At 41.8% G+C, this 27,757-nt stretch overlaps 1 protein-coding gene across 1 annotated transcript; it reads left to right on the forward strand.

The window, feature by feature from the left end:
* The first annotated feature begins 858 nt into the window (after positions 1-858).
* Positions 859-27,757, forward strand: LOC139310866 (metabotropic glutamate receptor 6-like). Its single transcript, XM_070935100.1, has 10 exons — positions 859-1,353; positions 3,532-3,748; positions 5,177-5,312; positions 6,846-7,000; positions 8,235-8,375; positions 13,249-13,449; positions 14,748-14,887; positions 17,612-18,547; positions 25,358-25,583; positions 27,702-27,757. The coding sequence occupies exons 1-10, from the start codon at positions 859-861 to the stop codon at positions 27,755-27,757; spliced, it is 2,703 nt and encodes a 900-aa protein (XP_070791201.1).

A 27,757-nucleotide genomic window follows, 5' to 3' on the forward strand; every position in this document is an offset into this window, starting at 1 on the left:
ATGTTCAGGTGCTCTGAGACAAAACTATAGGTGAATTTGATGTTTTGCTCGATTGTTTGAGTGTCAGTTTTTGAACAAAGCCTTATTCACACATGGATTTTGATTTATTTATACTCTATATTACTTTGGCTTGTACACAACTACATTTCCCAAAAAATAGTGGAGTAGACCATAAGTGCTTCTAAAGGAAGAACTTTTGTATATCCTCATTTTAAACAGAAAACCTTTCCTGGGCATGGATCTGTCAATGATTTTAAATGAAATATCCAGGAGGGAAAGAGCACTGTTTAACTTTAAAAAAAAAAAATTCTTTAAAAACAAAAACAAAAGAAAAATTTCCATTTTACATCAGTTCCGTATCGGTATATATCCACAGTTTATGTTTCCTCCCCCCTATATATTCATATAATTATTTTTGTGGTTCCCTTATTTCTTATATATTATATATACTACTCCTTACTTATTATACATACTATTATATCCATATGTTACTTTACATATATTTTATGTTTAATATCATTTTATTAATGCTTCCTGATTTCTAAATCATCTCTATTATATATTTTCTTGTTTGTTATTCCTGTCCTCTAACCATTTGTACCATTTTCCCCATATTAAGTAATATTCCGTTTTGTCTTTTTCTTTTATTTCTTTCGTCAATTTGTCCATCTCTGCACAGTCCAAAACTTTCCTTATCGCCTCTTCGTCTTTTAGCACTGTTTAACTTTTAATCTGTCTCAGAATAGCAAATCTTAGTGGGTGCTGGAATGAGACTTGAACCCAGCTCCATTCTATGTTTTCCTTCTTCTGTTTGTAGGCTGTAGCCATCCCAAGATCACAAAAAGACAGCAAGCCATCATGGAGTCTACTAACGTCCCTCTGTTTTGGTTCTGGTCATTGTGGGCCTTAGGATCCAGTCCAGGCTGGGTACATAGCCAAGCAGCTACCCAGCCACATTCAATCAAGATAGAAGGAGACATCACTCTCGGAGGTCTGTTTCCTGTGCATTCCCGTGGCCCAGCTGGAGTACCTTGTGGGGAGGTGAAGAAGGAAAAGGGGATCCATCGGATGGAGGCCATGCTTTACGCTCTGGATCAGATCAACAGTGACCCTGATCTGCTTCCCAACATAACTTTGGGGGCCCGTATCCTGGATACCTGCTCTCGTGACACCTATGCCTTGGAACAATCATTGACTTTTGTCCAGGCACTGATTCAGAAGGACATTTACGATGTGCGCTGCTCCAATGGGGAGCCACCTATCATTGCCAAACCAGAGCGGGTGGTGGCTGTCATTGGGGCCTCTGCCAGCTCTGTCTCTATTATGGTGGCCAACGTCCTTCGCCTCTTTGCTGTAAGTAGAAGACAGGCCTTTCACATGACATCACTTGGGGGAAGGAGGTTGAACAGCAAAGAGGTGATAGCAACTTCCTTCCCAGGGAATATCTGGATTCCTGTCCCAGGAGATGGTATTTAAGATGGCGCCCCTCCTTAAAGGGTGCATTTGCAAAGTCAGTGCCTGTTTGGGAGGATGCTGCAGGACACTCAATTGTGGTTCTACAGGGGGAAAAAAAATGAAGTGTAAAATTCAAAGCACAGAAAAAAAATATCTGTAGGAAAAATAAATATTTTCATCAATAAAGATGGAAAGAGCTGGGTAAGCTGAGCCTGGAGAAGAGAAAACACATGTCGGATATGATAGCATCATCAAGTACTAGAAAGGACGACATAGAATAGTATTTCTCCATCGTGGAAACTTCCAGATGGGTTGGATGTTGTGACTTCCAAAATTTCCCAGTCAACATAACCACTGCTGAAAATTCTGGGTCTACACAAGGCAGATTCCATTGGAATTATAGAGGCAAAAAAAAAACCCTCCCTAAAAATAGTTCAGAAGTAGAGACAGCTACCCAAAGACCTGCTGGTTTCCCCTTGAGTTCAAACAGAAGCTATGAGTTCTGTTTGATGAGTTCAAACAGAAGCTAAATAGCCATCTATCTGGGATGTTTTAATTTGGATTCCTGCAGGGAGCAAAGAGTTAAACCCAGTCATTTCAAAGAACCCTTCCAACTCAGAATGGCTACAATTTTATAACTAACAAGAAGTTTATTAAAATGATTTTAATAGTTAGCAATTGCTAGCAATAATTAGCAATAACTATTAGCAATATTTGACACCAACTTTTTTAAATGATTGGGTAGTGTCTACTTTTCATTTACATTCTAATTTGACAGGATGCATTTAAAAAGTGTTCTGAGCATAAGAAAGTCTTAGGAACCCAGCAATGGCCCAATAATTCATAGCATCCTAAATCATAGTGTGGTTTCATTTGAGCCGCATTGTTTGCAGCAAGGAAGCTCTGCATATACACAAAAGCTTCCAAAGGAGATAAAACTTTGAGGAACCTTCATGTGCAAGAATTTTCCCCACTGGTGAGCATCACATTGTATCTATGGAGACTGGATCTCTACTGAAGTTATGGAAGGGTAGGAGCTGCTCATTGTGGTTTGGGTGTTTTGGGTGTTTTACTCTACAAGCCAGCCTGTTGCCTGAATAGAGCTACTGTTAAAGATTGTGCTCAAACCAGTTGGGCAGGAGGAATGTCATCTTTTCTTGGGCTCATGAAATTTTTTTAAATGCATCCTGCTGACACTGAGGCTAACTCTGATGTCCCCACCAAATGAAGTAAGGGAATGTTTACCAGAAAAGGGGACATTTTACAGTGCATCCTGGAATTATTTCTTTCTGGAGATACTGAATGTTGCATGCTATGCCTATAGGCTAGCAAAGCTTTTTAAAAAAAACAATTATTCTAATATTTTAAAAACGATAGTATTTTATAATATTTCTCGGCCTTTAACATTTTGTGATTTCACTGTTGAATCCACTGCTTCCTTTTCCTATTGTGAAAATATATGTATATGTGTTTTTCTTTCTTTCTTTTTTTCCTGTTAATGCAGAAAAATGTTTTGTCCGGTTTTGTTTTGTCTGTGTGATTTTTTTTGAAGTTCGTATTTTAACTTTTTGAATAAAATAAAATCTAAGCAACAGAGGGTGGGGGGAGAAAGAAAAAAGAAAATTAGATATTGTGAAAATGGATCTAAGATTTTTGTACAGGGCAAATTTTGTCACAGTTATGGTAATTATTACTTTGTGTTCGTGACTATTAATGGGAGATATACTATATGCCATAAATCAGTTGACAAAGAAGCTTAAGCCTCACTCAGGTCATTACTCCCTATCTCTTAAGAGCATTTTTGCTTTGTAACAAAAAAGCTACCATTTAGCCTTAATATTGTGTCAGTACTGGGAGGATTCGATAAAACACAATGGATTAAAATAAAAATAGGGAGGAGGACAAGATGTGAGCTTGGTGAGCCTTTGATGGTGCAGTACAGAAATATTTTTTACAAAAAAAATAGGACTAAATGGATAAGGAAGGGCTGGAGAGGAAGATCTCTGGCATAACTCAAGGATGGAGGCTAAGGGTAACACACCGCTTCTAACCCATGATTTTCTTCCACTTCTACAGATTCCCCAGATAAGCTACGCGTCCACAGCACCGGAGCTCAGTGACAATAACCGCTACGATTATTTCTCCCGCGTGGTGCCTCCTGACTCTTATCAAGCTCAAGCTATGGTAGACATTGTTAAAGCACTAGGCTGGAATTATGTCTCCACCTTGGCCTCTGAGGGCAACTATGGCGAGAGTGGGGTCGATGCCTTTGTGCAGATCTCCCGGGAAGCCGGTAAGAGGTGCTGAGCAATGTCTGAAGCTGATGGATGGGGATCAGTAAAGCTGCTAATTCCCTGAAAAAACAGCCCATGATCTTCTCAGACACATGAAAGCTGCTTGCAGTTGTTCCATATGCAGGGAAAAGCACTCTGCATGGGGTCAGAGATTGGTTCTTATTTTTGCAGCCTGCAAAGGCAATGAAAAAAAAAAAGTCCCACAAGTCCCACACCTGAATCCTAGGCCAGGTCCTCACTGGAACAAATGAGCCTTTGATTCTGTAGTCGCTGTGCTCTGGATTGCTGCCAATGGAGGAGGCGAGGGTAGAGAGGGACATGGCTGATGGGCCAGACATGATGGAATGTGAGATTATGGCAGCTCAACAGAGCAAGTCACATGCAACATTTCTTCTATATCTATTGTTCGATAACTGGGTCACTCTCATCACATTTTAACCTAAAGTAAAATGGAGTTGGGGATTTGGGGTGCAGCATGTCTTCTGCTATCTTAGCCTCTAGGTCATTAAGTGAACTGAAAAATATGGTCATCAGACGAGTTATGGAAATATGAGCAGTTGAGTTTGGTTAATATGGGCTGAGATTTTGTCTTTGTGTGAAACGGATAAGTCTGTAAGTTTTGCTTTTTTCAGCCCGTGACTGATCTCTACTGACTGATATCAGTAGCAAACCACTTCTGTATTGTTACCAAAATATCTACAAGGACATACAATATTAGTCATAAGGAGTCAAGGTTAATTCAACAAAGATTCTATCTTTACTTCTTACGTACGCAAGCCACTAATTTCGGAGAATTCCTCCTTTTCCCAAATTATTTTTAGGAATAAACTAGTGGTTTTCACACTTTCTGTTGGCAGCAAGTACTTTGTAGGCTTATTTGGTTTCCAGGATCCTTTCCCTCCCCCCCCCCCCACAGTGAGCATATAGAAAATTTCAAATATAAAAGCTAATACAGTAGGGCCTTGGTACACAACTGCTTTGGAACTCATAAAATTTGGTACTCAACACATTTTGACATGAACATTTTGCCCCAGTACTCATTGTTTGTTTGGTACTCAACTCACAAGCGAGAATCTGTCGGTGTTGGCTGGTTTGTGACTTGCTACATTATTCTTTATGGGAAAAATTTGTTTGGTACTCATCATTTTCGATACTCACCATGCTTCCCAGAACCAATTAATGATTCCACCCATGGGTGGAAACACAAGAAAGGGTCTTATTCCAGATCAGATGACTTGCCAATGTAGACCAAGGTTTTTTGTTACTCAAAGCAACAGTCAGCCTTCGGGATGTCAGGCACCATGAAACTTCACCATGATCTGCAACCAACTTCTCTTTAAATAGAAGATGTTGCACCTTCTGTGTATAAGGCAGATGCTCAACCAAGTTTTCCCAATCATTTCCTAAGGCTTTTTCCTACCTGGCAGGTGGAGTGTGCATTGCCCAGTCCATAAAGATCCCACGAGAACCCAAGCCAGGAGAGTTTAACAAAATGATCAAGAGACTGATGGAGACCCCCAATGCCCGCGGCATCATCATTTTTGCCAATGAAGACGACATCAAGTAAATGCGCCATCTGCTTTTTTTTTCTTTTGTATATTTGTGTTCTGCCTTCCTTCCAAGGTTCCCAGTACACCCAGTACAGCACCCAGTACAGTGGGTTAATCTAGTCCAAAATTATCAAGGGAATAGGATGGCTAAATCTAAGGTTATTTTCAGTTTAATATGATATGCAAACGAAAACTATTCAGGGAATGATTAAATTAAATTACATTGAAAGTATGGTGTGTTTTTAGCTTGCCTAGTTCAACTGATGTGCAAGTATGTGGTTTGTTTATGGTTCCTAGTTTGGTCTGGTTGGATTTTGTGGTCCAATCTCTCATCAATCCAGAGAGGTACACAATAGGAGCAGTAAAAAGGAATAAATTCGAACCAAGAATTAACTAAACTGTGATTAATTCATTCATGAGTTTTACACTAGATCAAAAAATTATGATCAAAACACATCATGCAGGGAGTAGGCAATTTCAAATCCAGAGTTGCCCTGACAGCTCCTATTTTCTAGCTCCCAGACCACAGCAGATCATCCTGCTGAAATCTGTCAACAAAATCACTCATTTGCAGCTGCATAATTTTCAGCAACGTTTCATAAAATATTAGATCTGTCCTTAACCTCTACTATATTTAATATATTCCCACAACCCTCTACACACCACCATCTCCCAATGTCTTTCCATCATTAGATATGTCTCTTGTTTCCCCCGTAAATGTATAAGTAAATTGCTGTTCACCTCCCAAGTTAGAAAAGAAAGGTATCTATTCCTGGCTCAGCACAGTATGTAATAGTATTTTATCCTAGCCTAGAATTAACTACATGGTGGCTTATAGCTGCAGTTCTGAATTCACTAGTTACATTTTCCCTGTGGTTGAGGTGCAGCAGTCTCCACTCAGTCTTGAGTTTGCAGAAGACTATTTCAGTGTCAAATTTGTGATCCCCACTGAAGACCCCAACGCTGCCTTTAGTGTTTTTTTTTTAATTTAATTTGATTTATATGCTGCCCTTCTCCGGAGACTCAGGGCGGCTTACAATGTGCTAAGCAATAGCCTTCATTCTTTTGTATATTTATACAAAGTCAGCTTATTGCCCCTACAAACTGGGTCCTCAATTTACCTACCTTAGAAAGGATGGAAGGCTGAGTCAACCTTGAGCCTTGGCGAGATTCGAACCTGCAGTAATTGCAGGCAGCTGGTCTTAATAACCAGCTTAATAACAGGGTGCCTTAGACCACTGTACTACCAAGGCTCTTGGTTCCCAGCCACTGCTAGTCCCTTGACTTTTCTATGTAATGTTAGACAGAGCCTAACAGATCATACAGATCTTGAGGCCTTCCTGACATCAGTTGGAATAAGGAGCAAAACACTGGTATGGCCAAAGTAGACTCAAGTTTAGCTCACACAGGATATAAGGGGATAAGATGTCCATGCAACACAACATCATTGGGACTCAGCAAAAAAAGGTGATTTGACAAGGCATGTTTTATTGTGCTTAAGGGGTTAGTCGTGAACGCCTCTCATTTTTCCATTGCACCCTTGCAGACGAGTGCTGGAAGCTGCCCGCTTTGCCAATCTGACAGGGCAGTTCCTCTGGGTAGGCTCCGACAGCTGGGGTTCCAAGATCTCCCCCATTCTGATGCAAGAGGAAGTGGCTGAAGGAGCAGTGACCATCTTACCCAAAAGAGCCTCGATTGAAGGTAACAAAAGCTTAAACGGAGCAGAGGAGAGCAGCAGCATTCGGTTTGGGAGAGCGGGGAGAAACACAAACTGGCTGAGATCACACGATACAACTGGTCCACTCTGCCATGACTCCAAGATTCACTTTCCTTCCTGAGACCTAGTAGAAAATGACCAGCATTGACCTGGGAAAACTGGTGGCAGATATCCCCCAGAATGAATGTCACTTCTGCATTTGTTATTCTTCCTGAAAAGACAGGGTTGTTTTTTCTACCTACCTCCATCCTTTTTCTGTCTGTTTCATTACCTCCACACTACTGAATGGATAAAGAGTAAAATAATGAGGGAGAGGGAGCTCCTATTAACACTCATTTTGCAGGGCATCTATATTGACCACTAGAGGAAAGTTTAACAAAGGCTGGGGATCATAAAAATCACGGACACCAGTAGATGGCAGAAAAGTAACTCTTGCTGCTGATGACAAGTTAGAACTAGAGATCCTTAATCTCAGAGTTCATGGACAGAGCCAAGCACAGTTTTAACTGGAAAACTGTAAGCATCTTAGACTAAACTAAATCTAAAACCACTAGGAATTTCTGGAAGCTTGGCATTCAGGCAAATCAGCCATCAACAGACACATGAAATAAGTCACATTTATACACCATTGGAAACAATAAAAAGGTTAAGAAGGAAACAAAAAGACCAGAACACAGCCTCTCCAGCAGCCTACACCCAGATAAATAGAGATGAAGAAGAGTCAAGCAGAAAACAATACCCTAATTAAGAAACTACAAAGGAGAAAACCACACCAACAATATTAGGAGGGCAAGCTACTGTAATTAAACAGGGAACAAACCCCATACTCACTAGCACTGAAGATGTTCATCAAATAATGAAACATCCACAATCAAACAATCAAGCTCAGAGAACACAGAGGATTCCATGATTAGAGCTTTGCTACCCAATATGGTGGCCTTAACTTAGTAGCATATGTAAACTAGCCTTCTCAATAAGCTTGCAGCCCAGATGTGGCAGTCCTAGTTTAAACCAATGGTTATTTTCTTCCCTATGTTTGCATGGCATGGCTATCCATGGGAGTTTAATTTAAAAGTGCCATGCTTGGTTTGGGTAAAACTAACGTTCTATAACGTGGGATTAAATGGCTGATCATGATTCAACTGTTTCAAAAAAAGTTGATGGTTCTTTGGGAAACAAAAAAGAGCCTGCAAATTCGTGACCTTGTTCTCTTTCCAGGTTTTGACCAATACTTCACTACCCGTTCCTTGGAGAACAATCGGCGCAACATCTGGTTTGCTGAATTCTGGGAGGAAGACTTCAGATGTAAACTAACCCGCCCAGGGTTCCAATATGATGAAGGGAACCGCAAATGTACTGGTAGGGCTACTCCTGATGTGTGGAGCTAGGAAGGGAGGGAGGAATAAAGCAAGGAGAGTTAATACGGAGAATAGCTGCTCCAATGAATGATTCCGCAATTGCATCCCAGTCCCTGTTTTTGAGGTGATTGTGGTAGAAAACATCACAGAGCTTCGAGCCGTAGGCTATTGTTCACCTCCACAGGGAACAGAGATTAGACTTCAAGTGTCCCTCTCCCCCCCCCCCCCCGCCATCCCATGACAGAAAGAAAGCAAGGAGTCCCTGCCTCTTCTTCGGGCACTGTTTTTTCCTGGAAAATGTCCAATTCAGCCTCCTTTTCTATGCTGTTTTTAGTTGGCCCTCTGACTTCTCCAGTCAGAATCCATCTGTTCCCCTTGATCTCTCAAGCCCATCTCAAAAGGTCCCCAAAATTTCCCACACCCTCTTCTCGTCCACCAAATATATTTATTTATTTTATTTTTATTTTATTTATTTTATTTTGTCGAGTACATATTAGATAATATATATATAAGCGTGAATTGAATACATAAAATGGGTACAATTAAAAGAAACATTAGGACAGGGACGGTAGGCATGCTGGTGCTCTTATGCACACCCCTTACAAACCTCTTAGGTCAACAGTAGTCAGTTTTAGGTTAAAGTTTTGGGGGTTTGGGGATGAGACTATAGAGTCTGGTGGTGCATTCCAGGCATTAACAACTCTGTTACTGAAGTCATATTTTCTGCAATTGAGTTTGGAGCGGTTCACTTTAAGTTTGTATCTATTGTGTGTTCATGTATTGTTGTGATTGAAGCTGAAGTAGTCATTGACAGGTAGGACATTGTAGCAGATGATTTTATGAGCTACCCTTAGGTCAGACCGAAGGCGGAGTAGTTCTAAATTTTCTAAACCCAGAATTTCAAGACTGGTGGCATAGGGTATTTTGTTATGAGCAGAGGAGTGGAGGACTATTCCTGTAAAATATTTCTGGACACACTCAATTGTATTAATGTCCGATATGCAGTGCGGGTTCCAGACAGATGAGCTGTATTCGAGAATTAGTGGCAATTGCTGGCAATTGAAGGGGCATGGGGAAGGGGCATGGCCCGTGTTGCCAAAATAAAAAAAAAAGTTGACCAAAAAAATTATGTTCAGCAGCCTCCCTCTCTCAGCAACTCAGAAATGATCAGTCTCTACGCAAATTGTTCAAGGAAGCAAACAGGCAAAACTAAAATACCTGCAACTGCTTTGGGAAAAAAATCCATCAAAAGTCAGGAGCTGGCAAGAAAAAAAGAAAGACCTGCCGATCTGGTTTAGCATCAGTGTCCTAAAGAATGGGATATGGAGAAAGGAGGTTTTCAGGTTTTCATAGACAGCCTCGTGAATAGTTATTATTCTTGGATCACTTTCTTTTTATCCTCATTTTGATGGTGAATATTTCCTTCCACTAGTATATGTATCAATTTCTTTTCTTTTTCTTTTTTCAATTTATGCGCCAGCCATCTTCCTGGTTTGTTTATTTATTTATTTTATTTATTGAATTTATATTGCCGCCTATTTGCCCGTGGCATTCGCATTCTCAATAGAGAGATAATAGATAAAGAAGGACTAGCATGGAAAATTCAAAGTGTGAATGGCTATTATTCTTTACATGAAATAAGGATATGTAGTTTAAACGTCCAGATCACACTTCCACACCACACATTGCCTTGATCATGACATGTAACCTGACCTCCGTTCCCATGTACACAGTTTGTACTGACAAATGACATCTTCTCCTTGACGTTGCCCTTGTCTCAGCCCCAATCAGTGCATAAGGGAGCTTTAAGTCCTGATTAGTTGCACCTGTATGAACGCAGATTTCCCTTCACTCTAATATTCTCCAAATGCAACCTCAACAGTGGTGGGTTCCTCCCGGTTTAGTCCGGTTCGGCCGAGCCGGTAGCGGTGACGATATGACGTCACCGAACCGGTTCTCCCCCCCACCCTCCCACCCCCCCCACCCCCCCATGTTATTCTCACCTTTTATTTGGTCCCACCCCCAATCTATTGCTGCCTCCTGAGTCCCAGCTGATGACTAGAGGGAAAAAAAACTGTTTAAACTCTTGCCGGCTTCAAAGGGCCGTCCTACAGCTGATCAGTGTTAAAAGCAAACAAATGAGTCAGGTCGTAAGTGCAAGGACTGGTCATAAGTGCGAGGACCTTCCAGAAATGACTCTGACCAGCTAGCCACGCCCACCTAGTCACATGACCTCCAAGCCACACCCACAAAATAAGCCACGCCCACAGAACCGGTAGTAAAAAAATTAGAACCCACCCCTGAACCTCAAGGCATATAACATTTGTCACCATTACTCGGATGCAAGTGTAGGTAAAATCTGAGATTGTGTTTTGGAAGTGTTGAGAGTATTGAAATGTCCCCCTCCTGCCATCACTAGCCAGCCTCCTTCTCTCCCACTCTTGCCTTCCAGGTTTCTACAAAGGGAGAGCAGAATTGCTCTATTTTAAGTGGGAAGAAGAAGAGGGGACTTAAAGTTCAGGGATGGTAAATGCACTACTTCAAATTACAGATGCATTTGTTTACTTTGGAAAAAAGCTAAAATCTCTGCAAGTTACAAATCTAACCAAACAGCAAGTAGATTTGAAGGAACATGGAGATGGGCCAAAGAAGGTGTTCAGCAATCATTATGCATGCATCCAGCTTAGCTTCGGTCAACAGGAATGGGACAGTGAGTTAAAATTCAGGATTGCCCTGCCTGGATTTTTCTTAATACTGGTAGTCTTCGACTTATGACCACAATTGAGCCCAAAATTTCTGTTTTAAGCGAGACACTTGTTCTGTGAGTTTTGCCCCACTTTTTGACCTAGCTTGCCACAGTTGTTAAGAGAAACACTGCAGTTGTTTCAGTTAGTAACATGGGTATTACGTGAATCTGGCTTCCCCATTGAGTTTTCTTGTCAGAAGGTCGCAAAAAGGGATCACATGACCTTGGGACACTGCAATCGTCATAAATAGGAGTCAGTTGCCAAGCATCCAAATTTTGATCACATGACCATGAGGATGCTGCAATGGTCATATGTGTGAAAATCAGTCATGTCATTTTTTTCCAGTGCAGTTGTAACTTCGAACAGTTACTAAATGAATTGTTGTTAGTCGAGGACTACCTGTATAAAAGAGGGGGAAGAGAAAGAGAGAGAATCTCTGTCACGCTTTCAAGATTCAGGTCAACCCTTTGAAATAGAACAGGTCAGGAAAATAAACATCACAAGAACTACTGGAACTCTGTTATTACAATATAAGGTATATAAGGTATATAACAGAACATTGAAAGCATAACAGATTTTTCTCTCTTCCTTTTTATACCAAAGAGAATTAGGATAATGCAATCTTGAGGTTTTTCCTCACCCCACTCGTATCTATCTGACTCAAACTGATGTTGATATAAGAATAGTTGAATCCCTTTTTAAACCCATCTCCATAATCTTCCATACTGGGTTGTGCCTCAGTGTTTTAGCCTTGTACTTTTCAATTTGTTTTATCTCGTTAATATAGGAGGATACTGACACTCTATAATCAGCCATCTAGCCTAATTTCTTATTCTGGGCTGGGTATACATTTATTTGCATAATATAAAGAATAAAAAACTTGACTATCGTGATACATTACCGTATTTTTCAGAGTATAAGACACACCTTTTTTCCCCTAAAAGGGGGTGAAAATTTGGGTGCGTCTTATACACTGAATGTAGCCCCGCCCACCCACTGGCCCCCACCCTTTGGCCTCTGCCTCCCAGCAATTTACCTCCTTGCAGCAAGCAGCAAGAAGAAACAGACCATTTCAGCTTCAGCACAGCCTAATTAGCACAAATTGATTGTCCGTTGAATCAGCCTCCTGACTCTTAGCTGTTTCAGGCTGCCTATTGCTGCGCCGGCCTCTGCTGCTTGCTGCAAGGAGGTAAATTGCTGGGAGCAGATTTTTTTTTCTTGTGCTAATCAAGCTATGCTGAAAATGAAAATGAAAGTAAAGCAGGACATTTGCTGTTTGCTCCAATGAGGCAAAATTTCTGGGAGGCAGAGGCAGAGGCAGAGGCAGATTTCTTTTTCTTATTTTCCTCACCAAAAAAGATAGGTGCGTCTTATAGTCCGGAGCGTTTTATAATCTGAAAAATACGGTATGTTCTACTTCAGAATGGAAAAATGCACAGAATGTTTTGCTTATAGTAAATTGAATAGCATTAAACCTTTCCCCCCTTCTAAGTAGCTTTGTTAATACATTTGAGAACAGGAGATGCAATATAATTTATGAAAGGAAATTACTATGCTGCCCAAATATGAATCATTATTTGGGTAGCTATTTTTCTGGAAAAACAAAAGTCGGCATGTTCGAGATAAGGTATAGAATGGCTCTGATGAGGCAGGTAACCAAATTATCACAGTCAGCAAAAAGAAAAGAACATCTAAAAGGCCAGGGAAATTAAAAGAAGAATCTTGCTTCTTAAGAAAAAAAAAGCAGAGCAAGAGATAGCTGACTCTCTTGCTCTGGGGAAGAAATAACAATAGCATTTAGACTTATATGATGCTTCATTGTGCTTTATATCCCTCTCTAAGTGGCTTACAATGTCAGCATATTGCCCCCAACAATCTGGGTCCTCATTTTATCAACCTCGGAAGGATGGAAGGCTGAGTCAATCTCGAGCCTGTCAGAATCAAACTCCAGACTGCGAGCAGAGTTAGCCTGCAACACTGCATTCTAACCACTGTGCCACCACAGCTGAATTCTGGAAGGAAAGCGCTAGACTAGAATCAAAGGAAAAGCTTTCACAGAGAGTATTTTAATATGAGTGGGTATTTAGAATTGCCAGTGGTTTGACTTATTTTTCCCCCATTCTTCAGGAGACGAACGAATTGGGCGAGAATCTACTTACGAGCAGGAGGGGAAGGTGCAGTTTGTGATTGACGCTGTCTATGCCATGGCCCATGCATTGCACAACATGCATATGGAGCTCTGTTCAGGCCAAATCGGGGTGTGTGACAAGATGGATCCCATTGACGGGCGAACCCTACTGCACTACATTCTGGGGGTCAACTTCAATGGTGAGATTGACAGAGAACCCCCTTTTCAGCCAAGATGCTGGGTTGTATCGCTATGTGTCATGTGTGGCATTCTACATTTGCGCACATGGAGAACTGAGCAAAGTTTGAGAGCAAGGAAGGGCTGTGATCATGAATTGGCAGGCAAGTACAAGTTTGCAGCAATCAGGGCAGGAAGGAGCGTGTTGTGGCTCCATTGCCTGAGCCTGGGCTATCGACAAATGCAGACTCTGAGAGTGAGGGAGAGGAGTTGGCAAGGCCTCCCTCTCCAGGACCCTCCTCTCTGGCAATGCCTCCGGAGGACACCGAAGGCCAAAAGATAGGCCCAGAGCCAAGCATGTCCCCGCAGCCACAGGTGGACAGCGAAGAAGTAGATAAGTGCTGGCTGGACCCTCGGCAGAGGCGCAGGGAGAAGCGTGCGCAGCAGAGGGGAAGGCGTGCCAGAGATTAGCTGAGTCACTGGACCACACCCCACAGGGTATAAATGCGGGTGTGGTGGCCGGTTCAGTTTGTGACGAGCAAAAACTAGAAATAATCCATGATCTCTGCGTTACTGGACTTCTGCCTGCCTTGTCGGACTGCATTTGGACTAATCCTTGTATTGCTGAAACTTTGCCTGCTTTATCGGAATGCTTGCAGTCTAATCTTTGTTTTGTGTGAGTAAAGTCTGAATTGGCAGCTAGCCACTGGGTTGCTGCCAGCTTTATCTTCAAAGATTTTGTCATGTGGCTTATTAACTCCGGGCCGTCCATGGGGGTGCGTGTGTGGGACGGGGACAGAACAGAGCGAGAAAGCTTTCCCCAGATTCTGCAACTTTAGGTCACAAACAAGGGGAAGCTGCATGTTAAGATGCAAAGCACTGGCTCCAGATCAACATATTTGTCATGCACATTTTGCAGGCATGTCATACTCAACATGTCCTATCCTTGCCAATATAGGACATGTCCATCTTCTAGAGAAATAGAGAGAGAGAGAAAACTCATCTGTGGTTTTCTCTATCCATCAATGCTTGCAACAGGAAAGAATCTTTAAAAAAGTTTCACAGGCTTAGACCCTAAGCCTCTTGTGTCTCACATCACAATAGCAAACCCAAGTTTTCACAACAGCAAACCAAACATCTCTGAGACCCTCCAAGTAGATGGCCTATCACATCTGACCTTGGAGGCTGCCTTCTTCCCACTAGCCTCTGTTGGCCAGTGTCCCTCAGCACAAAGTTGTCTCCTTCTCTTTTAGAGTATCTCCATCTTGAAGGACGTCTGTAACTTTTAACCTTTAACACTACAACCTTTTCGTTCCTGCAGGCAGTGCTGGGACACCTGTAATGTTCAACGAAAATGGAGATGCTCCTGGGCGCTATGATATTTTCCAGTATCAGCTGACAAATACTACAGTCCCAGGATACAAGGCCATTGGCCAGTGGGCAGAATACCTTCGACTGAATGTGAGTGACATAGCATAGAATCAATCAATCATCATCTTTAAATCACGTTTATACACTTTCTCCCCATTATAAAAATAATTCTGAAAATATGACTCCCCTCAGCAGTAGATCTCTCGAGCTGATATTGTAGAGCAGCTGGGCCCGCCTTGTGGTTGAATTTTTAGCCCTCTACTTTTCAAATTTTCTCTTCTGCTTTGCAATAATCACCATTGGGTACTCTGGGGTTTTGAAGAAAAATTCAACTGGGAGCTGGCCCTGTTGAGAGTTACCAAAGTCTGTGCCTGGCCATAGCATCTCTTTCAGTTAAATGCCTCCCAGCATTCGTATAGTACAGTATATACAATTTTACCTTACATTATCTTACTTACCAACTTGTTTATTGTTTGTTTGTTAATTTAACATTTCATTTCATTCATTTTCATTTTATTTGATTTATATACCGCCCTACTCCCAAAGGACTCAGGGCGGTGAACAGGCACAAGATAAAACACATAAAATACAAAAATTTAAGAGCAGAAGTAAAATCGAATTAAATCAATTTAGCCCAAGACAAATTTAAAACCCCAGGTTAAGAACAAATTAAAATTTACATTAAAATTTACATTAAAAAGAGAATGGGAGAGGTTAGGCCAGACCAGCCTGGTGAAATAAAAAGGTCTTGAGAGCGCAGCAGAAGGTGCATAGATCCGGGATCCTCCGTATCTCCAGGGGGAGCTCGTTCCAGATAGTAGGTGCCCCCACAGAGAAGGCTCTCCCCCTGGGGGCCACCAGCCGACATTGTTTGGCCGATGGCACCCGGAGGAGTCCCTCTCTGTAAGAGCGTACCAGCCAGTGGGAGGCCGTTTGCGGCAGCAGGCGGTCCCGTAAATAACCAGGCCCTAAGCCATGGAGCGCTCTAAAGGTGGTAACCAAAACCTTGAAGTGCACCCGGAAGATCACCGGGAGCCAGTGCAGCTCGCGCAGGAGAGGTGTTACATGGGAGCGCCACGTCGCTCCCATAACCGCCCGTGCGGCCGCACTCTCTGCCAGTTGGAGCCTCTGGGTGCTCCTCAAGGGGAGCCCTTAGGGTAACACATTTACCCTATGTACCTGTCCATATCATTAAGCATGATTCTAGGCAGTGAACAACCAATAGTTAAAATAATATTGCAATTATTAAAACACTTTAAAAATAAATAAAAACAACTAAGATAACTAAAAACAAGATTGCAGGAGAGCACCGTCTAAATCATTGCACAGGCTCCCTATGAATCCCCAGGTTTGCTGGCAGAACTATCCCAAAGATACTTTTTTCAAGAGTCAACTGGACTTTCTGGTTTTTCTTTGAAGATGTTTTGCTTCTCATTCAAGAAGCTTCTTCAGCGAAGAGCGAAGAGCTCTTGGATGAGAAGCAAAATACCTTCAAAGAAAAACTAGAAAGTCCAGTTGACTCTTGAAAAAAGCACTTTTGGGACAACCATGACCTGGATGACTGAGAATCTCCATAGATATTTACCTGGAAAAGCCTTACAAAAGGCTAACAGGGATGGAGTTAACCTCATCTCAGGGATGGATGATGTTCCAGAGGTAGGAGCCACAGCAGAAAAGGCATATGGTTTGGGTCCCGTCAGATGAAGCTCTGTAGCAGATGGGACCTGTAACATGACCTTTGTGATGGATCTGAATGGTGAATGGGACATATTATGTTGAACGGGACATTGTTGTACATTATTTTAAGATACAAAATTGAGAACTATCAAGAACAAATGAGAAACTGCTATCCACTCTTCAATATATAATCCTCCTAATGCATTTCTATGATAGAACATACCTGATTGGCTGCTTATGGGTCTGATCCCAGGATAATTAATCATCCAAAGAACTGCTGTTAAAATCTTTCAATATTGTAGTCCCACTGCACAGTCTGTACTTTGTGTGAAAGCTCTTGTATTCCAACAATCCTGGACCATAGCAATGGGGTGATAGCAAACTGGGGGGGAAATGCCAAAGGAAAAAAACATATTTTATTTCTATTAAAAGAGCCCATTTCAATATGTTTTCCCTATTAGAAGCTTCTCCAAGGATAGATCAAAATACCACCCAAATGTCACCCAAATTCAAAAGAAGTCCTCTCAGCCTTTAATCCCAGTGTTCAATTCAACCTATACCTCCACTTCTCTGAATATATTCAGTTCCAGACCATAAAATTAGACCATTTTCATTGTACTCTTTTATGTCCTTTCCCTTGTCTTTGGTTCCCAAATGCACAACATATTTATTCTTCTTTCATTTCATTTATTAATCCATGCTTTTCTCTTCTTAATCTTCTTGTATTCCAGCTGGCAATTTTCCATGTGACATCTATGTCACCAAATGGCTCTGTAAATATTCTCTTCGCTGTCGATCATGGCTTTGGTCATTCAAAGCTTTCACATAACACTATTCAGTAAGCTAGAGAAGTTCTAGATAGGTTGTTTACCCTCGTGGTTCCACAACATGCTGTGTCCCTGGTAATGATGAGGATGGTACTAGTGAGTTTGGCTTGGGCCAGTTTTGTCACTAGACAGTCAAACCCCAGTTTACCCCAATCATGTTCATGATAAATTAATCGAGAGACTGCCTTACAAGTACATTGCTGTCATATCCCATCAACTAAGAAAAACCTGCAGGGTATTGAAACACAGATGTGATTTCCTGAGATAAATGGCCATCACTGTTCTCTGGCTTTCTCTGCTTCTCCCACAGATCGAGGACATGCAGTGGTCAGGTGGACAGAAGGAGATCCCCACATCAGTATGCAGCCTCCCCTGCAACCCAGGAGAGAGGAAGAAGATGGTGAAAGGTGTTCCTTGTTGCTGGCACTGTGAGCTATGTGATGGCTACCAGTACCAACTGGATGAGTTCAACTGTGAAATGTGTCCCTTTGACATGCGGCCCAATCTCAATCGTACAGCTTGCCGCCAAACACCCATTGTCAAGCTGGAGTGGAGCTCCCCTTGGGCCATTCTGCCCATCTTCTTGGCCATTCTGGGCATCCTTGGCACTGTCTTCATCGTTATCACCTTCATCCGTTTCAACGACACCCCCATTGTCCGAGCCTCAGGTCGCGAGTTGAGCTATGTCCTGCTCACTGGGATTTTCCTCATCTATATCATCACTTTTCTGATGATTGCTGAACCAGGTGTTACCATCTGTGCCTTCCGGCGCCTCTTCCTTGGCTTGGGCATGGCCATCAGCTATTCAGCATTGCTGACCAAAACCAACCGCATCTATCGCATCTTTGAGCAAGGCAAGAAGTCAGTGACTCCACCCAAATTCATCAGCCCCACCTCCCAACTGGTAATCACCTTCAGCCTCACATCCGTGCAAGTTGTGGCTGTGGTCATCTGGCTGGGGGTGCAGCCACCCCATAGTATCATTGACTATGAAGAGCAACATACACCCAACCCAGAATTTGCCCGGGGTGTCCTCAAATGTGACATGTCAGACCTCTCTATCATCTCCTGCCTCAGCTACAGTATTGTTTTGATGGTTACCTGCACTGTCTATGCCATCAAGGCCCGCGGCGTGCCCGAGACCTTCAACGAGGCTAAACCCATTGGCTTCACCATGTACACAACCTGCATCGTCTGGCTGGCCTTTGTGCCCATCTTCTTTGGCACAGCTCAGTCAGCGGAGAAGGTGGGAGCAATCAGGACAAGGAGTGGGGTGGTACAAGAGACAACGGGATTTAAGTACAAGTAGTCCTCAGTTTACAGCCATTTGTTTAGCCATCTAAACAAGTTACAACAGCACTGAAAAAGTGACTTATAACTTGTCCTCACCCCTACAACTGTTGGGTCATGCATCGCCACAGTAAACTCGGTTTGAGACCAGAATGAGACCTAAGCAAGGCAGTCATTACCGTACATGAGTTGTGCTCAATTTTATCCCAGAGTTGTTAGGTGAATTGTGTGTAGGCATTAAGTGAATCCAGTTTCCCCCGTCAACTTTGCTTGCTGGAAGCTGGCTGGGAAGGCTCACAAATGGCAATCATATAACCCCGGGACATTGCAACCACTACAAATACATGCCACTTGCCAAGCACCTGAATTTTGATCATATGACTGTGGGGATGCTGCAACAGTTGTCTGTTTGGGGACTGGTTGTAAGTTACTTTTTTCCACAGGAACTTGGAATGGTTGGTAAACAAATAATTGTAAGTCGAGGGCTACTCATTAAGCTATGAAGTCACTGTAACAGGCAAAGTGGACAAAGTCAAACCTGTTCTGTTTTTTCATTCTGTCTGTTTAGGGAATGTTAAGAGGATGAATTAGGTGCTTGCAGGAGCTTATGGCACCCTTTTCAAATCATTAAACCATTCCCCAAATGGGAAATATCATCCCAGTTTTGAGGGGGGGGGGTTGTGGTTCACAGGAATGCTGGATTTGCCTTGAACTTCTGCCAGGCTTAAGAAATCTGTTTTGACTCTTAGCTTTTTCTCAGATTGCAAGAACAGGGTCATGGGGTTGCAAAAAAGCTATATTAAACCAGCCATGTTCTAACTAAAAGAAATTTTACACATTATAAAACAAGCCTAAGGGATTCCTCATCTGTTTGATGTTTCGCTTTCTTCTGGAAACTCAAGACAATAAAATAGAGATTCCCTAATTTTTATCCTCTCAAGAATAACTAGATAAGCTTGATTGATTGAAAAAAGAAAGAAAGAAGAAAGGAAGGAAGGAAGAAAAGAAAGAAAGAAAGAGAAAGGAAGAAAGAAGGAAGGAAGAAAGACAAGAAAGAAAGAAAGAAAGAAAGAAAGAAAGAAAGAAAGAAAGAAAGAAAGAAAGAGAAAGAAAGAAAGAAAGAAAGAAAGAAAGAAAGAAAGAAAGAAAGAAAGAAAGAAAGAAAGAAAGAAAGAAAGAACTGGCCCCCAAATCTCCCAGTGAACTCCATGGTCAAGCAAGGATTTATTTCCAGGATGCAATTTTAACCTTCCCATTTTGTGGCCTTCCCATAACAGCTATTTTATTGATAGACTCTTTTTTTCATGTCAAATATGCAGAATTGCAGAAAGTTGGAAACCCTCTCCTTTTCCTCCCTAGGCTAATTTTGTATTGGTAAAGAAGTCCTTTTAGGGAAGGGGCATCAAAACTTTCAAGCATTCCCTAGCTGATGTCTAAAATAGCAGTGTGCTGCTTCTCAGCCCTCAGCTGGAACTTGCATTCATCAGCTTTGAGCCCTCAAAGGCTGTTTCCATAATCTTTGAGGAAGGCCTGAAATAGGGATGGATGTGCCATTGGGCATATTCTGATGGTCCAATAAAAGTACATTGCCATATCTCTTACTACTGACATAGAGTTCCCTTGCTTTTGGTTCCGTGCACCTTCCAAAGCTATTTGGGAAGAGAAGATGCTTCCATCTTATCAGTTTATCTTTATTTCCTCATAGAAGGCTGGCAGGGTGAAGAGTTGTTGTCTTTGGAGGAATGTTCACCTGCATGGTTTTTCTAGAAACAATTGTATGAATAAGCAAACAAGTATCTGCTTAAACCAGTCAGGGCTGCCTAGTCTAGCAGGTGGTCTCTGGTGTCTTTGCATTAAGAGTTACTGTGAAGTTGTAGGCATTCTAAAGCAATATTTCCCAACTGGCTAGCTGGGGAATTCTGGGAATTGAAGCCCATACATCTTCAAATGACAAAGATTGGGAAACATTGCTCTAAAAGTTCTACATCAGAAAAGTTATCCCAGTTCAGAATGAAGGCCCCAGGCATGCTCAATAATCTTGTCCCATTTCCTTCCAATAGAGATAAGTAGACCGGAAGGTAAAAGATTATTTCAATCAGGGGTGGGATTCAGCCGGTTCAGACCAGTTCAGGCAAACTGGATGTTAATTTTAATCTGGTTTTCTGAACTGGTTGTTCCAAGGACTGGCTGACCCCTCCCCGCCCCTCCCCTTCTCTCCTAGGAGTCTCCACGTGGCCTGTTTTGTATGCCAGGTAAGGGCAGGGTGCGCACGGAGGCTCTGGGAGGGCGAAAATCGGGCCTACCAGAAGTCCAGAAATGAGCCTGTTTCTGGCCTCCGGAGTGCCTCCGGTGCCTGGGTGAGGCCGTTTTCGCCCTCCTGAAGGCTCCAGGAAAGTCTCTGGAGCCTGGGGAGGGCGAAAGCGCCCCCCCACCATAGTGCAGAAGGCCGAGTAGGCCACACCCCCATGGCCATGCCCACCCAGCAACCGGGCAGTGAACCGGTTGCTGAAATTTTTCAATCCCACCCCTGATTTCAATCAAACACCCAGACAGAGTTTGCTTCCCTCTACCACTAAGATCTCAACCCTCACTGACCTTGGGATTATGGCTTCTATTTTTTTTGTTTGTTTATATCTCACCTTTCTTATTTTTACAAATAACTCAATGTGGTGAACGTATGAACAATGAACACCTTCCTCCTCCCATGTTCCCAACAATAATAACCCTATATGGTGAGTTGGGCTGAAAGAGAGTGACTGGCCCAAAGGCACGTTTCATGCGTAGCTGAGCAGGCTGGGGATTCTTTATATAATGGTCTGATTTATACCTGCTGCAATTACATAGATTTTGAGTAGTTTACAATGTGAGAGGAGAGCCATGTTACTTTTTGACAGCAAAAAATCAGAATAATTAATAATAGATGCTACTAGATTCCTCCTGATTTTTCAATAGCTTACATTGAACAAGAGCAAAATCAAAAGTATTCAATGTTTATGCATCCACGATAAGACTAAAACAACATGAATCAAATTATGAAGGCATAAAATAAAATGGAATAAAACCATCCTATCACTTGCTGTAAAAGTCCGACATATCTAGAAAATTTCAGATGAAGGAAGCCGAGCATTAAAAGTAGAGCTCAATTTTGAAAGAGCCATGAGCTGTATATGCCTTTCTTGGTGTTCTGTTTTTTTGTTTGTCTGTTTGTGTTTTTTTGAGTAATGTGACATACCTTTTCATTTATGAGATTTAGATTACATGACCTCCTAACTGAACATCAAGGAAAAGATTAAAAGCATGATAGCATGAGAAAGTCATGCTCTGGCTCAGGGGTGAAATTCACTTACCTTCGTTAGCGGTTCACAAATGTGAGCACACGCACCTCCTTCATGCATGCGCAGAGCCTTCTGTGCATGCTCAGAGGGTCAAAAATGGGACGTGATGATGTCTGGGTGTGTGGGCGGAGCCTCCCACCAGTTCGTCCTTGCCGATAGAACCAGCTAAATTTCACCTCTGCTCTGGGTCTATTACAGGGTCTGCTAACAGTTATATTTGCATTAAATTTAGTTTTACCCCCTTTTTTTATGGCTTGTGCAAATCCTAATGATTTGGATAGTTTATTTGCTCAGTGTGTTCCACAAACTTTAAAATTGGGTTAGCACAATAACCAGGTGAAGTATTTTCTACAAATCCAACCTATAACAGCCTAAATCCAGTGGTGGGATTCAGCCAATTCGCACCACTTCGGGAGAACCGGTTGTTAACTTTCTGAGCAGTTTGGCAAACTGGTTGTTGGAAGAAATCATTAGGGCAGAGAACCGGTTGTTACATTACTTGAATCCCATCACTGCCTAAATCATACTTCGCAAACCACTGTGACTGCTTCACCACATGACTAAATTAAAGCCACGGTATCAGGACTGAAAAATGTAGATGACTTCTAGATGGCAAATGAATGGTTAGAGCTTATTAATAATGCTTCATGCTGCCATTTAATAGTCTTCTGTTATTCTTTCCACCCAGATATTGGATCCCTGCAAATCTAAATGAAACATTATTGCTTAATAGAATGTGTGATTTCAGTCATTGTGTCTTATAAGACATTATAAGATATTATTCAGAACAAAAAAGAGATAGAACAGCTCAATTTTCTCTTGTAACATCTCTTTCTGTTATAAAAGAAAATATTGTATATTCTCTTTTAAATATATTTGTTTATGCATCACATTAAACTATAATGTGGTTTTGCCAATGTGGCTTAGTGTGTGGTGAAAATCCTGCCACTGTCTTTATAAATCATGGTTTAGCATGCTGTTTTAAATCATAGTACTACTTGCATCAGAGGTCTTCAAACTTGGCAGCTTGAAGACTTGTGGACTTCAACTCCCAGAATTCTCCAGCCAGCATAACATAGCTGGCTGGAGAATTCTGGGAGTTGAAGTCCACAAGTCTTCAAGCTGCCAAGTTTGAGGACCCCTGACTTACATAGTACTACTTGATTCATTGATGAAACAAATTATGGCTCATACTCGATGGAGTGCTTAATAAGGAGACTTAGACTCCAAATCCATTCAACCAACAGGCTGAAGAACAACTAGATGTTATCATAAACATCCATCACATTACATTGCAAATCACGAAGACATCCCACGCATGCCATGACAACATCATGCAAATGCCATTAATTATGTCATTGCCATCAGTCAAAAAACCCTCAGCTAACATTCATTCCATAATTCATCTCATTCTGCATGCAACTGATTTAAGTTATGTAATTCATGCCATTTGCTCAATGGCACCCTTCCCAAATATCATGAATGCTACAATTGCTTGTAAAATACAATTTCTCTATGTGTTTGTTTCTGCATAAATGGATCCGTGGGAGGGAGGAATTTTGAACTGGATTGTGGTTTAGGGCTGAAGGAAGGAAAAGATTTCTGTTTCCCTGTTGATCTGTGGCTTTGTCTGCTCACCCAACTGCTTTTCTTCTTACAGCCCGATGGGTGTGTTGGTGCTACAGGTTCTAAGTGGGCAATTTTTAAAGGGAGAATGGCCTTCCAGGAAAGAATTAAACCTCCCTACCTTTTGGGGCTGAAAATTATGTGTGGCAATATGTTGATGTTGTAAACCACTCAGAGAGTGCTGTAAAGCACTGTGGGGTGGTATATAAATCTAAGTGCTATTGCTATTCAACTCCTATTCATTTATTTTTTAAAAAATGCCAAAGTTTTGTTACATCCCTATGCAGAGTAAAGATTCCTTTCCCCTGAAGTCTTCCCAGGGGTAATTCTATCCATTTATTTATTATCTCACCTTTATTATTTTTATAAATAACACAAGGTAGGAAACTTATAACACTTCTTCCTCCTCTCATTTTCCCCACAACAACAATCCTATGAATGAGGAATCATAGGGCTGAGGTTGGTTGGGCTGAGAGAGAGCAGCTGACCCAGTCACCCAGCTGGCTTTCATGCTTAAGGGGAAGCCTAGAACTCACAATCTCCTAGTTTCCAAGCCAGCACCTGAAATTCTAGACCAAATTGCAAACCACGAGACTAAACACTACGGTAGATCGTTTTTATAGCTATCCTGAGCTCTTCCCAAAAAAAGACTGAACATAGGAGTTTAAACTCCAACCAAGGATTCTTTGCTCTCATGTCAATGTCAACATTCTTCTTGATTAATTCATCATGGAACGCTCAAAAGCTGTCTGTGTCTTTGCTACGTTTACATCCATTAATAAAGGAAAGAGTACTATTGTACTTAGAGCCCCTGTGAGGGGCATCTTTGCATGATTAGCTCCTCCGGTCTGCTTCCTCCTTTCCAATAAATGCAGGAGACGCAATTTGAGGGATGACAGTTCTTGCTCATTCATACTTTTAAAAGAAACTTTTGTGTGCTTGTGAGGGTGTAAAAGTAATACATGTCTTCTATTTCCATTCAGGAGGTAGCAGAAGGCAGCATCAATTAGCAACCTAAACTTGAGGAATATTGAACTAAGTAGAAGCTCCCTAGAAGGTAACACCAGGCAGACTCAGAAGTTGGTCCTATAAACCAGTAGTGCAGGAACAGATCCTCCCAGACGTTATTGAAATAGAACTCCCAGCATTCTTCACCATTGCTCTTGGAGGAGATGGAAATTCAGTTCAGAAAAACAATGGAAGAGGCCTTTGGATGCTTACTTCTGATAAGCAAATCCATGGAAACCAAAAGACTTTGATGTGTTGAGTGGGCATAGGAGTTTTAGAATTGCTATAGAAATAAATGAGCATTTGTATGTCAGGTAAGTGAGCAGACGACAAGGATTACAATCATTTTACTCCTTTCTGAGCCAACGAAGGCCCCTTTGGACAACTGTAAGATCAAATTGGGTAGCTCTTTTTGGACTGCATCATTTTAGACCTCTAATTTTGACATTTAAAGTTGAACAATTTCATGTCACTTCTGACTCTTCATCACCCAATAAACCTAAAATGATGACGGCCGGAATAGTTTATAGTTTGATGCCGTGCCCATCTAGGAGGCTGATTTAGAAATATAATCACAGTTAGCTCTGGTTAGTTATTGGGTAATGGATCAAGGAAAATTATGTCAGAGAAAGGCAATGGGAAACTCTTTGTTTCATGCTAAGAAAACTCTGTAAGGCACTAGAAGTCAGATTTGACTCAGGAGTGTCTTGACTTGAACTTACATGATCCTGGTGATTGCATGCCACAGTCCGGATCTTCTGGACTAAAATGCAGTCCTGTGTGTTTCTCCCTCCCAGATGTACATTCAGACAACAACTCTCACCATCTCCATGAGCCTGAGCGCCTTTGTTTCTCTTGGGATGCTCTATGTACCCAAAGTCTACGTCATCGTCTTCCACCCAGAACAGAACGTGCAGAAACGCAAGCGCAGCTTCAAGGCAGCAGCCACAGCTGTCAATGCCTCCACGAGGCTCTCACAGAAAGGCGCTCAGAATGGTGAAAGCAAAGATGAGAAACAGGACAGTAAGTAACCCAAAAGTAGGTATCACTCTTATTTGCTCTTTGGTGACCCCACCTGATGTGCCTCCAGTTGACCTCTACTTGCCCTGTAAGTACCATTCCTTCCTTTCCTTCTGCTTCACCCATCAAGTATCATGACCCCCTTTCTCCCACCACCACAGTGCCTTGGAGAAATGAAATCTTAAAAATTTGCATTCTAACCAATTACCTTGGTGAAACGAAATCTCAGTATTAGTGAGAGATACTCCTACAGGGTCCTTTAGCAAAGTATACAAAAGCTGCTGCTCATCAGTGGAAGATATTTTTTTAATGTTTTTTCCATTCCTTAGTTTAGCAATGTAAAAGGTATGTGGAGACCACTTTCGGTCCCTCGATATCTCTTCTAAACCCCCTCAGCAAATGTGGCCAAGAATGCTGACTCATTTTCTACATCTTAATGATGTTTCAAATGGGTGCCCTAAGCGTCATTGGATGTTCAAAATAAAAGGTGGAAGAAAAATAGAAGAATTTATGCTCAGGGAAGGTGACAAGTATCTAGCAAATACCAAAGAAAAGATAGATCTGCTCAGCCCATTTTGGCTTCATCAGGCAAAACTCTACCCAGCTCAGGTTTGATAGAAAGGTAAGATATTTGCTTGGAGCCACCCACCAGTTGTGTTTGCTAGTGATAGATGAGAGATTAGATAGATAGATAGATAGATAGATAGATAGATAGATAGATAGATAGATAGATAGATAGGTAGGTAGGTAGGTAGGTAGGTAGGTAGGTAGGTAAACAGATAGATAGATAGATAGATAGATAGATAGATAGATAGATAGATAGATAGATAGATAGATGATAGATAGAAACCTGTTGCTACTGGTTCGCTTGTTGGCACACACTCACGTGCACATGTGCCGCTTCTGTGCATGGTCTTTGGAGCCTCCCACCTCCGCCGCTACCAGTTCGCCCAGTCCAGGGCGAACCGGTAGCAACCCACCGCTGATAGATAGATAGATAGATAGATAGATAGATAGATAGATAGATAGATAGATAGAAAGAAACCTGTTACTACTGGTTCGCTTGTTGGTGTGCACTCATGCACACATGTCCCGCTTCTTCGCATGCTCTTTGGAGCCTCCCACCGCCTCCACTATTGGTTCGCCCGATCCAGGGTGAACCGGTAGCAACCCATCGCTGATAGGTAGGTAGGTAGGTAGGTAGGTAGGTAGGTAGATAGATAGATAGATATAGAAAGATATAATTTTAGTTACAGTTATAAAAACTAATACAAACAAAACTCAGAAGAAAATTAAAGAGAGAGTGTAAAAATGCAAAGAAAGAAAAAGAAAAAAGGAATCAGTGAAATAAAGAAAAAAAATTCTCCAAGTTGTGTCCAATCTATGATATTATGAAATAAACATTAATACATACATACAAAATGAGCAAGAAGTCAAAGGCATCATAAATAGCTAAGACCACGAACCATCATGTCCATGGTGTTTGAATTTTGACCACACAGTCAAAAGTCCCAGGTATAAAAATCAGATTTCCCAATCTGGCATCCTTCAAGTTGCTTGTAAAGAATGGGAACTGAAGTCCCGTACCTTGGAAAGACATAAGCTTGAAGAAAGAGATTGTAAATTATTCCAAAGCCCCAAGTAAACAGACATATGTTGATAATAGGCAAAAAAGTGAACAGAATTCATAATTCTATACAATTATGTTGGTTTCAGTGCTTCCAACGCCTCCCTCCTTCTTATACACATATACACAATCAGTTCAGAAATAGTAAAAAAAAAAAAAAAAAAAAAAGAGGAATCATCCAAATGAGAAGCTGTTTCTGGGGTTATACATCTACTAGGTGCTCTAATTTTGATGATCACGCGTGACCCAAAATGCAGATAACAGATGGATGGGAGAGAAAGTGAGTGGAGCAGCACAGGGCTGTCCCTAGTTCACACAAAGCTGTGCAATCTTGGTTGTAGCAGGAGTCACACCGTTGCCAGGGCCATTGTGTACAAGCCTTGGTAGTTTGGCTGAATCTTTACTCCAGATAAGAACCGCCCCTCCCCCAAATTCCTTCCTCTCAAAGGATGAGGTGGCCCCCTCTGACTCTTCTTTTTGTATCCCCCCCACAGGTTTCCCTAAGGTGATGTACATCAGCTACACAGAACTGACCATGGTGCCCACATGA

The sequence above is a fragment of the Pituophis catenifer genome, unplaced genomic scaffold, assembly GCF_029215685.1.
Source record: "Pituophis catenifer annectens isolate HBS135680 unplaced genomic scaffold, rPitCat1.0.hap2 SCAF_2, whole genome shotgun sequence".
Taxonomy (NCBI): Eukaryota; Metazoa; Chordata; class Lepidosauria; order Squamata; family Colubridae; genus Pituophis; species Pituophis catenifer.

Bases quoted from the DNA above. Each gene is read 5' to 3' on its own strand.
- LOC139310866 (XM_070935100.1), top strand. From the start codon at position 859: ATGGAGTCTACTAACGTCCCTCTGTTTTGGTTCTGGTCATTGTGGGCC. The intron at 1,354-3,531 runs GTAAGTAGAAGA...CCACTTCTACAG, and splicing joins ACGTCCTTCGCCTCTTTGCT to ATTCCCCAGATAAGCTACGC. The intron at 5,313-6,845 runs GTAAATGCGCCA...GCACCCTTGCAG, and splicing joins GCCAATGAAGACGACATCAA to ACGAGTGCTGGAAGCTGCCC.